This window comes from Rhineura floridana, chromosome 12 (genome assembly GCF_030035675.1).
Source record: "Rhineura floridana isolate rRhiFlo1 chromosome 12, rRhiFlo1.hap2, whole genome shotgun sequence".
In the NCBI taxonomy this organism is placed as follows: Eukaryota; Metazoa; Chordata; class Lepidosauria; order Squamata; family Rhineuridae; genus Rhineura; species Rhineura floridana.
The window spans coordinates 22,910,234-22,925,143 of NC_084491.1; the positions used below are offsets into that span (position 1 = coordinate 22,910,234).

The following is a 14,910-nucleotide window of genomic DNA, read 5'->3' on the forward strand; positions in this document are numbered from 1 at the left end:
TAGGAGGGTTTCAGACAGGGGACATTCCAAACCCTACCTGGAGATGCCAGGGACTGAACCTTGGACCTTTTGCATGCAAAGCAGATGCTCTGCCACTTAGCCATGGCCCTTCTCATAGCCCAAGACTGTCCAAGGGCCACTTTCCTGGGAAAGAGAAACTTTTAATCAGTGTCTGGAAAATTACTTTTCCAACACTCCACCATTATAATGAGGGTCTTTTACTGATGACTTTTTTGTTTGTTTCTTGTTTTTAAAAAAGCAATAAACATACAGTTGTTCAGGATGCAGACATTTATTTATTTGCTTGCTTACTTTTTTTGGGTGGTGGGAAATAGCAATTTTGTTGCAGCAACATTGTGCAAATTCCCAGCACTCAGAACAAGACACCTTGTCTACAAGGAGAATAGGATTTGTCCCCCCCCCAAGTTGGCACATCTGTTCCCCCCTATAAAAAGGTCAACTTTCATCTGTATCATCCCATCTAACTATTACAAGAGTCACTAGGAACCCACAAGCTATTAATAAAAACAGAGCCTAAACAATATGGTGTCAATCCAAGTCAGTGTCCTTCCTGAACCCACTGACATCAGACATGAATGATGGGGTGTGCTTTTCTTTAGTAGGTTTAATAGAAAGTTTCCATTCAGAGTGCTTCATGAATCAGTTTACAGGTTACACAGAATCCAGCATCTTCACTAGGAGGAAATAGACACAACTATACTGTGCTAAGACATTGTTGCTGCAACTAGTCAAGGCCCCTCACCAGGTTTAAGTAAGGATGGGTGGGCACCCTCCTTGCATGAACCGAGTGTAACTGTTGAGAACACACACAGATTCTACCACTCCTCCTCAGAGGGGCCATGGGGGCACATTGAATTTGCTGGTGCAACAGCCTCCGTATACGAGGCAAAGGAAGCTGCTCTGTCTCAGCTGGATCCTCCCCATCAGAGGGAGGGAGGCTTCACTGGGGCAGCGGCGAAGTGGGCACTGGAAGGGGATGAATGTTGGGTGGAGAAGCAACTGCCTGATTGGGTTGAGCTTCCTCGCAGGTAACCAGAGCTATAGGGGTGGAGCCGTCACTGTCCATGGCATGACAGCTTTCATAATCCAGTCCACCTGTCGCCCTGACATTGGAACCATTGTTCCATTCAAAGTCCTCCTCCTCCTCCTCTTTCTTGCAGTGCTACCCCCTTTCTGTAGGGCTCATGGCAGTCAGTAAATTGGTACGATCATCTCATCTCAAACCAGGGACTTGCTCATTTATTTTAAGGCTGATCTGAAAGGTCATCCTTGAACTTTTGCTCTCCCCCCCAATACTGCCACCATACATACTTTGTGCTCTTGAGGGTGGCTGCAATGGAGTCACAGTGGCTGGCATCTAGGGAGGGAGGAGAAATTTGATTTAGTTTTAATTTAAAGGAGAACTTACCTAATTTTCACTTCCTGAAACAAGATGCAAACTGAAATACAGGTATACTCTGGAATCTGGACTTTTCTGAATTTTGCAATGCAGTTCTCCAACCAACCAATGTGTACAAAAATGCATATACTATGGTAAAGCGTGCATATGAGTGTACATAGTCCTGAACATAGCATATAGAAATGCATTATATTAGGGGGGAAATTGCTTGGAAAGATTTGTACACTAGTCCAAACTGCATACAAAAATGTGTTTCTTTTGAGAAATTAATTTTCATGAGCATTTGTTGTAAAAAAAACCTGCAGAAATATGGAGGACTGAATTTAAGATTGGGAAACCAAAATCAACAGATTCATCCATCCCTACTGGCATCTGCCTCCTCTGCCCCCCCCAAACAGAGGGAGGCAAGCACTGACTTTACTCTGCTTGTCTTTGGCTTCATGAAGCATTATCCTCACTCTGGTTGGCTTCATGACATGCAAAATAATGCAGACATGAAATGCAGATCTCCTTCTGTGATATTTAAAAGCAAGCTAGGTGGTTCAAATCTGACTGGGTCAGTGCTGGGCGAGAGGTATTTTGTCCCCATGTTGTATCCTCAATTAAAACTTGTTCTTCCCCAGCTGCCATATGCACCATAATATACATACGAAGATTCCATATGGATTCCCCAACACTATATCTAATCTGGCCCTGAAGCCATTGTGAAAAGAGAGGGGTGATGTTGACTAACTAGCAGTCTTGCCTTGCTTCCTTTTTATGGCCACCCAAGTGATGCAATTATTTTATTTTACATTTATTACACTTTTATCACAGCTTTCCTATCCAGACATAAATATGAGAAGGGCTGGGATGACTGACCTAAGGTCACCCAGTATGCTACTGCAAAGAGGTCATGATTGTTTGGGTGTATCTCCCCAACCTCACCTTGGCTTCACCCCAACCCCATCCAGGTAAGCAGCAGTGATGCCAGTGTTGTGAAGGCAGCTCTGACCCACCACATGTGCCACTACTGCCTGAATGGGCCTACCTTCTGTTGCCGCAATTCATTTCTTAGCCCAATCTATACAACTCTCTGTGGTCACTGCTTGCATGATCAGAGAGAAAGTCTAAACAGGTAGGGACAGCAAATAGGAGGAGATGAGAACTAGAGGACTCTAGGGGGGTTCCAATGGGCCCCTGCAGTGTGGAGGGCCTTAGTAGTTTCCTAACGATGCCTGCCCTGAGGCCGGCCCTGCCCAGCCCTCTAGTGACTGCACTATATTGGCTCACATTGGTTCCAATTTGTCTTATTCCCAGGAGGTGCAAGCAGATTTGGGGGTCCTGATATACCTCATCCTACACCTGACAAATGTCAGGCACTGTAGCCTGTAGATAGACTTTGAAACTCAGACTCTGATAAGGATAAATGTCCTTATCTTTTCTGCTATGCAAGCTATGTCTCAATAAATAAATAAATAAATAAATAAAAAGAACATCAAGCTGTGGTGGCACTAAAGGGACCACACAGCATCAATTGCCGGAGCAAGTGGATTCATCCGTTCCGATGATTAGATGCCCACAGGATGGAATACCTGTACTGGCAATTTAAATGTGGATAATTAAAAAGCAGAGTCTTATTACATTTTTAAAGGCTAATTATTAATTGAAACTAAAATGTCTTTTGCAGCTTCATCTTGGCAACACGATTAAAGAAGTACTTTTTATTGCACTTTTTAAAGAAGCAAGCTTTGGAATACTATGAAAATCAAACAGCATAGTTTGCTGCTAGCGACAGCAACTTTCTGGACAGCAGTTGCTTTCAATATAGATACCAGAGAATGATGTCTTGCATTAAAATACAATCCTAAGATATACAATATAGTGCACCCAATGCACAGATTCCTCTAGAAACCAATTACATTTATCTTATTTATTATCTATATATTCAAATATTCTCCTTGACATACCACAGGGGGATGTGAATGTTAAGGACAATAAAGCTATTACCCATAAATATCTTTGCAACACTATCTGCTTGCAATAAGTACAGCTGTTACTCTAGATCTATTCTCTCACTCTCTTTTTTTGTTAAGCCACAACTTTTTTGTTGTTGTGCATTTTAAACAAGCACTGCACAGTTGAAGTTATGAAATCTGGATAAGAGTTTGGGAAGGATAAGGAATATATTTATAGTATAGTTAGGCTAGAAACACAAAGCAAAATGCACAAATATCATTGTATGGCTGCGATTGCCAGAAGTCACTTGTTTTTTTAAAAAATCTGATGTTGTTAATGGGCTCCACTTACTAACTTTGCTCGCAAGCCACTCAATTTTAGAAAACACTCAAGATGCCTAAGGTGGTTTTCAGGATTTACTCATCCCAATGGGACGAGTCCAAGCTGAGATCCTTGCTGCCTCCTAAAAACCTTCTCTGACCTTTCAGGTCAAGATAGAAAGCTGAATGGGTGGGAAAAACCAGAGGACTCACTTTGTTTAGCCAGTTAAAACTGCCAAATGGGGTCTATTTTTAATTACTGCACTTGATGGCTCTTACCATCATGTATTAACTGCTTCTTGTGGTGGCTGTGAACTGTACACATATCAATGGTCCAAAACAGGGATGCAATAGGGCAAAATAGGGATGTTTGCTGTTCTGCCCTGTATTCGTTCCATGCAGCACTGCTTCTGTTCCACTGCCTTTCATCTTCCAACAAAAACTATGCTATGTGTCTCGCTATCCGCTGTTGTGAATTACATAATTTATGAAATTAATTATGTACGTTACATTGTTATTATGTTATTCTACTCTATTCATTTCAGTGCAAAGGAAACACAATGCAAATTCTGAAAAAATAAATTATATATATTTGCAGACTGAGAGCAACAACAACAGCAAATACTGCTTGTTTTCACTGGATTTATTTCTGTTCTGGACATGGACCAAAAAAGCAACCATCAGCAATTTTCATTCCTGTGTCCATTTTTGTCTAAATTATTTGTCATCCCTAGTTCAAAATGTTGATCAGAGAATTTTCTCTATGCTATCATAATGTCATAGTTTAGCATTACGTACATAAACAGGAAGGGGCCTGAACAAATCATCCCACTTTCCCTCATGGCCAGGAAAAGGGTTTTGCTCACCATTTACTTTTAATTTTGCAGAATCCTATTGTTATGTATGAACCAGACTCTGTAATTTAAAACAAACTCTGGTTAGTTAAACAAGCTGGTTTCATAATCCATGCTTTGATATCGGCGTGTTCAGAAACTGACCACAGTTTTGTTTAAACCACAGTTTCTGGTTCACTGATTTGTACATAACATAATCACAAGCCAGAATTCTGTGAAACAGAAAGTAAGCACAAGCAAGTCCTTCTTTTTGGCATGCAGTAAGAGAAGAGGAGAGAAGAAAGCATGTGAACCCAAGACATAAGAACAGACTGCTGGGTCAAGCCAGTGGCCCATCGAGTCCAGCATCCTGTTCACACAGTGGCCAGCCAGATGCCTGTGGGAAGCCCACAAGCAGGACCTGAGTACAAGAGTACTGTCCCTTTCTGAGGGTTCCAGCAACTGGTATTCAGAAGCATACTGCCTCCAACTATGGAGGCAGGGCAGTAATAGTCACTGATAGCCTTATCCTCCATTGGTTTGTCTAATCCTCTTTTAAAGCCATTCAGGTTGGTGGCCATCACTGCCTCTTGTGGGACTGAATCCCATAGTTTTAACTATGGCTCCATTTGTGCTTGTTCTTGAAGATGCATATAAAACAAAGCCATGGTTTAGTCATGCTGTGTGTGTCCATCCCGTGTATGGTGCCAATGAGAAAACTGCCAGTTTGTATTGTGAGCCACACAGTTTTGATTCAGCTACACAACACCAACAACAAAAATGACAATTAGTAAGAAGGCTTGCTCATGCATTTTCTGATGTGTACTCAACCTACAGCTTCAAGAGTCACTCAACCCCACAACTTTCCTGAGATGTGCAGCCTCGATACTGATGCTTTCTTACCTGTAAGTCCATATATAGATTCTTTCATCTTACTCCACTGGGCTGTTAATTCAAGGCTTGAGAAAACATAACTGCATGATGTGCCCAAACCTGAAATCCATTAACCACATGGAAAGATAAATCTTTCTTTATTGATGGGGGGGGGAGATGGAATCTTTGAAAATAAAGTTTATGTCTATAAAATCATTTTAAAAATATGACTGCAAAAAATAAAATTCATTGGAGTATGACAACGTGAAAATAGTGTTGGTATATATTTTTTTCATAATCTGTCATGATGTTAACTTATTTCCAATACCCTTTCAGAATATGTGACAATAGCTAACTGCATTTTCTTCCTCACTATTATCCATTCAAGGGTGTGTGTGTGTAGTGCATGTGTTCATATTCACATTATTGCCAAGGCACAGAGTTGCCAAGCAATTTGGGAAGTTAAGGTGTGTGTGTGTGTAGTGATAACAAAGTAGGCTTGTGAAATTACAAGGCAGCACGACCATTAAATTGGTTTGCAATACTTATCAAGATGGCTCTAAATGAGAAAGGATATAGGATTTGCTGGAAGCCTGATAAAATCTGTTGATCATTTCTCAACATCCTCCCCAGCTTTACAGACCCTCACTTTGCAGATATGCCTTTATTGCAAAATGGAGTTCCTCCATTTAACTTCATTAGCTGCCACACGCCTAGTAGGGGGTCAGACGATGACACTGTGAATCACTGGCTTAACTTTTCATGGTTTTTCCCAACGTAAAGTAGGCAAACAAGCTATGCAGAAATATTCTCAAAGTAAAACCCACAGAAAACACAAGGAGCTGCCTTATACCTGTCAGACCATCGGTTCATCTTGCTAAGTATTGTCTACAATAACTGGTAGTAGTTCTCCAAGGTTTTAGAAAAGGAATATTTCCCAGACCTACCTAGTGGTGACAGGAATTGAACCTGGGACCTTCTGCATGCAATGCAGATGCTCTCCAACAAAGGCATGACCTTTCCCCAGAAATCATCTGAAGACATCTGTTGTAGTTCTCTAAGGATGCAAGCCTAAATACTCTTAATTCTGAGTCAACACACCTTCACTGCACATTTAATGTATTAAGCTATCACAAGACCTATTTGGGTGTTCAAGCAATACATGGGGAGAAGGGTGTAAGAGTTGTATGGGATATTGGTCCCACCTGTTATGTCCCCATCATGCATGTACCACCCAGGCCTTGCAACATTGAGCTGTTGTGTCTGAAGGGGCTGATGTGGTCAGCTGAACACAGAAGGCCCCTTTAGGCCTTCATACTCTATATACAAGGGGCTCCTGCAAGGATGTAGATGTTATGGGTACACCCTATGCATATGGTGCCCCTGCCCACTGCCCACATTCACTTTGAATCCCAAAAGAGGGCTTTATTCTAACCCTGTTCAAGCATTCAAACTCCCTTGTGTAAGAACATAAGAAGAGGCCTAATGGATCAGGCTGAAGGCCCATACAGTCCAACATCCTGATCACATAGATGCCTATGGGAAGCCCCTGAGCAGGACATGAGAAAAATAGTGCTCTTCCCATCTGTGATTCCCAGGAACTGGTTTTCAGAGGCAGACCACCTCCAACTTGTTTCCCTTTACTGAACCTTTTCCAGATAATGAGGGAGATAAAAGATGGGTATGCCAGCTCCTTCCCCTCCCATCACCATTCCAGTCATCCTTCATGAGTTGGAGGGATAACTTCTGAAGCTGGAAGTCTACTCTACTTCTGTAGGCTCCCCAAGTGATTTAGCTCACAAGTAGGGGCTCCACACAATTGGGACACTGGATTATCTGGGTCTTCCACTCTTGACAATCTGTGCACACAACCTCATACAACACATGGTTCAAGAAGGGAAGAGATGTGACATTTGAAGCAGGGCTAAAAGCGTGGCCCCACTCCTTGTTCTACATTCCTATGCCCTACATATGAGTAGAGATGGGTGGCATATAGTGATTGTAGTAATTTAGAGACATTTCCTTACAAGAAACATTAGGATAGGAGTTTAGAGATATCCCTAAATAATGGAGTGAGGGGATGGAGCCTGACTGGCTGAAGGAGCTCCAAGAGAAACGAGTTGTTGTAACTGCTACTTAACAAAATCACTTTGTTAACTGTTGGCTCCACATATTGAACCTAATGATATTACAGGGCATATTCTATTTTGTTTGCATTTTTAATGATAAGCTGCCTAATTCACACTTTTCAAACCAAAACAAGAACCGAAACACAATCATGCTTTGAAATTCACACTTTTCCCAGTTTTGTGATGCAGTTCTCCAAGCAATGCATTAAAGAATATGCATATTAGGGGAGGGCATGAATAAAAATTGCACACGCTTGTGAAAGTAACATACAAACATGCATTCTATTAGGGAAGGTTGCTTGCAAAAAATGGTTTTATTACTCAAATCTGCATACAAAAATGTGGATTTTAAGAGAACTTTGCAGTAAAATGCTGACAAATTTTATTTATTTTATTACTAAATTTATATGCCTGCCCTTCCTCCTAAACGGAGCCCGGGTTGGCAATTTGTCATGAGAAATGCACACACACGTGTACACACACATTGCAAATTACTATGAATATGTGGAGAACTAAATTTAATATTGGAAAAAACAGAAATGGAGAGAAACGAAACTGTCAGACTTGTTCATCCCTACACGCAAATAAAAAGTGAATATGGATAGGGACAGGTGCGTTTGGAACAGATAATTTCTTCAATCCCATGTGGAAGGCCAACACTTCCTTACCTGTACTTTCATCCATGCTCTCCTCGGAGACATGCTCGTTTTGGTGAACCCATTCCCCATTGCACTTGAAGAAGATTTGCATTGCAGGCACAGCTCGGCAGCGCAGCACAATAGGGTTGCTCTTGATTATATATGCATCATCAGGCTCTTGCAGAAAATGGGGCAGTGTCCCAGGAGCAGATGGGATGGACTCTGGAAGGGTTTCACTGTTGTCATTGCCTGCAGATGCCAAAAAAGAAAAAAGAAAAAAGAAATGTCACACAAAAATGAGTTTTCTTCCAATCCCTGTCAAATGCAATTAGATCACAGTCCAAACAGGATGCTCACACCTGGATGTCAGTTAACTATGGTTATGATAAAGTTGGCTAGTATTAGCAATTAAAACTTTTACAACATGGTCTGACGGCACAATGCAGAGACCTTGCTGAAGCTCAGCATACCTGGAATTGGTCAATGCCTGGATGGGAAGCAGGCATGCCACCTTCAGATCCATTTAAGAAAGGAAGAAGGATGACAACAACGATGATGATGATTTTAACTAACTAAACTACCTAGTCATTCAAGAAGGAGATGGAGGTGGTGGTACAGTGGTTAGAGTGTCAGAGTAGTGCCTGGGAGACTGAGGTTCAAATCCCCACTTAGCCATGAAGCTCATTAGGCGATCTTGGGCCAGTCACTGTCTCTCAGCCTAAAATACCTTACAGGGGTGTTTGGAGGATAAAATGGGGGAGGGGGGAACCATGTACACCCCCTTAAGCTCCTTGGAGGAAAGGTGGATATAAATGTAATAATAAATACATAAGTACATAAAATGTTTTGGACCACAACTGCAACCAACCCCTATCAGCTTGGTCAATGTTCAGGCATGATGGTAGTTGTAGTCCAAAGCTTCTGGAGAGGACCAGGTTGGAGAAGGCTGAGCTACACCCATCCTTAAGGATCAATTTATGTAGGAAGATCAAAGACAACTATCATAAAGAGAAGAGAGTGGATTTACAGCTGGAGGGGGGGGAATGCAATTTGCAAGAAAGCAAATTCAGTGTGAAAATGACATCATATTAAGAATAAAGCAGAGGCATCACATAGGCGGAATATGCACCGTAACAGAAACCACTGATATCCAGATATCATCTCTACAACCCTCAAGACTGACTGGTATCCCCATTTTACAGAACAGAGCAGTGATGTCATATAAAAACTGCTCCAACTTCTCACAGTAAAAAATAGAGACACCCATTTTCATGATAACAGAGAAAGAGCCACGGATAGACCCCAGCAGTTCAGAAGATATAATATGGTAGACAACTGTGTGAGTGCTGCCTGAGGGGAACACAACCCAGCTTATAAATGTGTCCTAAACAGAAAGCAGGAACTAATTATGTATATGTAATAAACGAAGGTAGTGAGCCAACCCACAGATATCTATAACTCATTATTTTAATGCAATTAAATATGCAGAAGACATCAGAGCCACTGAGGGGTCCAGAGGGTACTGTCGAGAGTCAGTAAAGGACCTTGACTCAGAGCTATCTTTTTAAAAATAAGTAAGTTTCTAGCCCTTCTAGAATTGGCATTATCAAGCATAATGTGAAAACATCATGTGAAACTACTTCCATCTTTCAGTGTTCTTAGTCTCTGAGTGAAGCCAAAGCTGTGAATGACAAGCATTTTTAAACAGAGGTGGGGAACAGGATCTGGCTGCTGGGCTGGATCCTGGCCTCTTCCACCTTCTGTGGGTGACAGGTGAGCGGGTTGACAGTTTTTATTTATGTATTGTTATTTATTGATTTAATCTCTAGCCCTTCCTTGCAAAGGAGCCCAGGGTGGCAAACTCATCAACATTTTTTAAAAAAAACAACAAAAACAAGCACACACACACATTATAACCCAACACACACAGTTTAAAACATTCTAAAAACAAAATCATCCAATGATCTCCAGATTACCAGGAACATTCTACTTCAGACATCAAATGCCTGGGTAAACAGGAATGCTTTCATCTTCCTCCTAAAAGTCAATAAAGATGTAGGTTGAGCTAGGCTGGTATGTGGGGCAGCCTAATGGAACAATGTGTCACCCATCCTGAAAGCAGTATAATGGCTGCCAGTGAGCTAATGGGGCCAAATCAGTGGGTTAGTACTAGCATATACTGTAAAGCCCTACATGGCTTGGGACCCATCTACCTAAAAAAGCACCTTCCCCAGTATTAATCACCTACAATCGGCAGGTGAGGCCTTGTTGATGTTTCTGCCACTGGGAGCTGTCTGGTTGGAGTTAACCCATGACAGGGCCTCTACAGTGGTGGATCCCCATTTCTGCAATGCCTTCCCCACTGAGTTCCTGATTCAGATGGAATAGATAGAGCTGTGTGTCATCAGCATACTTCCAAAATCCTGGTGTGGCACTTCCCAACAGTTTCATATAGCACAGGAGATAGAATGGACCCTTGTGGGACCACATAGCCCAAAAACTACGGAACCAAGCAACAATCTCTTAGCACTACTTTCTGGAAGTGGCTTATACAGATTTTAAAAGAAACAAAAAGAGCTACCATCTCCCATTCATTGTATGAGAACAGGACAGACATGTGAAAAGATACACACGTTTGCCACTGCCATATTGCATTTCGTCCATTGGATCACAACAGAGTTACTGTTTGGAAAAGAAAGCAGTCAGTACCCTCTTATGTCTCAAAAGTACTTTTGCTTTAATGTAAACACTTGCATACATTTCTCAAGAGGGAGCCGCAGGGATATTTCCTATGATCTAAATTGCACTCACACACTCCTTAATATATTGTTAAAATGATTCAGTTCACCCATTTATGACATGTCAAGCGACAGTAAATATCACATCCCTGTAGGCTTTATTAAACACATGCATTAGAAGGAACAAAAGGCATTAAAAGGTTTTATGCAAGAAGAGAACTCCATACTTCTATCGGTGCCTTGAGCGATGTCAAAGTTGTACATTTTTGCTTAAGCAGTTTAATAGCCTGTGAAAAAAGGGGGAAATATGCACAAAAACTGTAATCCCCTAATCAAAGAATACTAGAAAGGGCCCAACAGAGCATTATTGTTTCCAGAGTCTTAAGGGTTTATTGTTATCTGAAGCATCTTTAAAATGATCACCACCATGATCAGGATGGGTTTCCCATTGCATTAAGCTGAACTGATCTTCAGATAGGATTTGCTTTCTTCATTTCAGTGAGGTTGGCCATTTAGGTAGAGTCTGAGCCGCTCAGGATGGGACCAGGACAGAATCTGGTAGGTGCCAGGAAGATTATAATAATGGATTGTTCAGCAATCCTATATTCCTACCTTCCTCTCTACAAGGAAAGTATGTGCGTATGTAATAATATAATATGTACGGACATGTATATGCAATATATCAATGTATTATAATGTGTGAAGTTTCAGCTTGAAAGTACAAACTGGCTTAAGCAAACCAAACATTATAGTGGGAGCCAACTTGGGTGCAACTCATTGATTAAGCCTCCGGACATGGTGTGAAGGCACATGATGTGCCAATCTTGTTGAAGCTAAGAATTGCTGGGCCTGGTTGGTGCCTCGGGCTCCTTCAGAAGGAAAGACAGGATATAAACTAAAACCATCATCATCATCAGGTATGGGGGACTTTTGGCCCTCCAGATGTTGCTGAACAACAACTTCCATCATCACTGGTCATTGGCCATACTTGCTAGGGCTGATGGGAGTTGCACTTCAGCAACATCTGGAGAGCCAAAGATTCCCCACATCTGAAACAGATCGATAGGAGAGTGTCTGGGAACTGCAAGCATGCTGCCTTCATTCTATAGAAAAAAGGCAGAATATAAATGAAGATGGATAGATAATGCATGAGCAGAACATTGATGAATGTATATGTGTATATGATATATACTGAGAAATTGCCGCCATATATATTTTACTCAGTACGTGTATCCATGGAAATTGGGTCATGACTAAGGATGGGATCCATTGGCAGGTGCTGGTTCAAAAGCATTCTGTTGACCTAACAGCTGGTATTGATTTGAGTTTATTCTTTGTCTACTAGCCACTGCTTTTACCAATGCATTTTTCCCCTCACAAAAGATATTGATATTAATATCAATATTTTAAGGTAATGTTAATTTTAAAGGAGATATCAATGTTTTAAAAGGAAATATTAACAAAATTATTGTTATTAATATTGATATTTTAGAGGTAGATTTTTAACAAATATCTGTTTTTGAAAATAGTCACGGGAAATGGCTACATAAACATCTGATCTGCAATTATAGACAGAAAATGAATTAATGGAAAATTCAGTACTAAATCCAAATTGGGCAGAATTCTACCACATCCCCAGTCAGGACTGAGCCTGAGTCTGAATTCAGTCCAGGAACTTTATCTACTCAAAAGATAAAGTGCAGTCATTGGCAATAGAACTCACAGGAATCAGTGAGAATATCATCTCTCAGGAATTACCCATAGACCCAGAGTTAGATCCATGTGGGATGGTGTTGGAATGGTTATATAATAACTGCCACCAGGACCTAAATTTAGATGTTACTTTATTATCCAAACAATTCATATACAGCTGATATAACAAAGTGGGTAGGAGAGCCTGGCTGGGAGTCCAGAGTCTGTTCAAATCCCTGCTCGTGTCTCCTGGGTGTCAAGGGCCAGCTAAAGATCACCCCCACAGTGACTGGCTCAGGAGTTACGTGCCCTGCCATCTGTGCAGCCGTGGGCAAGCTGCATAGTCCCAAGGAGCCCAGTTGCCCCCCAGCTGGCCGTTGCGGACAAGGAAGGCGCTGGCTTGTGCAGCTGTGGCAAGCTGAGCAGGCCCCAGGCAGCTGGGGAGGAGTAGCCTCAGAGGGAGGCAATGGTAAACCCCCTCTGAATACTGCTTACCATGAAAACACTATTCACAGGGTAGCCATAAGTAGGGATTGACTTGAAGGCAGTCCATTTCCATTTTAAAACCTTAGGGTTGTTATATCCACTGCTAGTTCTGTTCAGAGCAGAGACATAAAAATCAATAGTCCATTGATTCCAGTGATTCTGCTCTGAATAGGACTAGTGTTGGATACAACCCTTAGTCTCTAAGTGGTTCCAGTAAAATTAAAAGACATAGTTAATAAGAAAATATAAATAGAAACCTTACTTAAAATGTCTGCTGAAATAAATAGGCCTTAACTAGAACGGGATGGGGCTTTTCTGATCGCAGCTAGGATGCAGTTTCACAAAATTGGATCCACAATCCATGACTCCTGGTGGATATGAGCCATGCATCCAAGCCATGTGGGACCACTAACAGGGACTCCTGTGAAGAACTCATTGATTGGGCAGTCATAGAAGGAATCAGGCAATCCTTTAAGTATCCTGGACCCAAGTTAGGTGGCCTTACAAATTAACAAAAGAGCACTGAATTTGGGGTGGTAGTATACATGGGCAGCCAATGCAAACTAAGTTATATGCTGGCAGTAGTCTGTCCCCACCTACAGTCTACCTGAAGCATTTTGTACTGGCTGGAGCTTCTGATGTTAATTGGTTGCAGCAGATGGTGAGCATCACAGTGAGCTCTGCCACTAATTAGCCATATCAGAGGTAGGTCAGAGTTGAAGTGCCTGCTTAGGAGATGAGGATCTATCCTCCCCCTCCGCCCACCACAAAAAAAAATGTCCTGGATTTTTGGTAGGATCAATGAATTATTTCAATTATCAGACAAAGGTGGGGGAGGAGAATGTCCAAAAGTACTGATACTAGGTGTAAGCAATCTGTAGCTTTCCAGATCAGTTGTTCGATTCCAGTTCCCAGCCATCATGGTCAATGGTTAAAGAATGATGGGAGGTGCAGTCCAGCAACATCTAGAGGGCCACAGGATTCCCAATTGTTTTAAATCTTCAGCTGAAAGCCAGACATTGCTAGCAGCTCCGGCCCTCTTCGAGCAAAGAGTAAGAGGATTAAAGAAGAAAACACACACACGCCAGCAACCTAGTATTCTGTGACTCTGTCTGGGAAGGACAGTCCTCTATTTGAAGTGTTGTCAGGCAACAGACTTCTGTTTGAAGGAATCCTCTAATTGAAGGACTGTCAAGCCCAGTATAAAGAGCCTTAAAATGGGAGAGCAGGGGCCTTGAAGCTGCAGTTAGCACATGGACAGCAGACTTCAGCCGATCACCTGGACATATCCTCCCTTACTACAGTGAGATCAATTGTATTCCAATTTAATTACAGTATAGCAATTAGCTATACATTTACCTCTCTCTATGTAAATCAGCAGATGCAAATTGTCTGCAGATCTCTGTCCTTTTGGGGGGAAGGGGAGGCATTTCCTCTCAAATTAAATTAAACCACTTTCCATCCCCAGAGCGGCCCTTGGATAATGAAAGAAAACATCCTATGCATTTTTATACACTATACTATACATATATTTGACAAAGTTGTTTAGTACCAAATGAGGCTCTGGAACATTTCTGCTTGCAAATTATTAACACTTTTCATGTATATATCTGTCATTTTTCAAGATGGAGGCTATTCATAGTGTCAGGAAAATAGTGTAATGCTGCGGCAGACGACAAGTCCCAACAATCAAAAATACTGTATGTGTGAGGGGTTTTTTTTCCACCTTTGCAATCTTGCGAAATTACTTTTCATAAAATGTTTTGTGTTTTATGTCCTGTGCACTCATGTAGCAAGTCTTTTAATTCTTTTTATGACAATAATGAAATGAGGGAAAAGAGAA

At 41.5% G+C, this 14,910-nt stretch overlaps 1 protein-coding gene across 4 annotated transcripts in view; it reads right to left on the reverse strand.

The window, feature by feature from the left end:
- UNC5D (unc-5 netrin receptor D) overlaps nt 1–14,910 on the reverse strand; it is a 550,803-nt gene that overhangs the window by 280,179 nt on the left and 255,714 nt on the right. For all 4 annotated transcript variants that reach the window (XM_061592401.1, XM_061592399.1, XM_061592400.1 and 1 more), the window contains exon 2: nt 8,182–8,400. In XM_061592401.1, the coding sequence (XP_061448385.1) occupies nt 8,182–8,400 (219 nt within the window). The remainder of the gene's footprint in view (nt 1–8,181; nt 8,401–14,910) is intronic.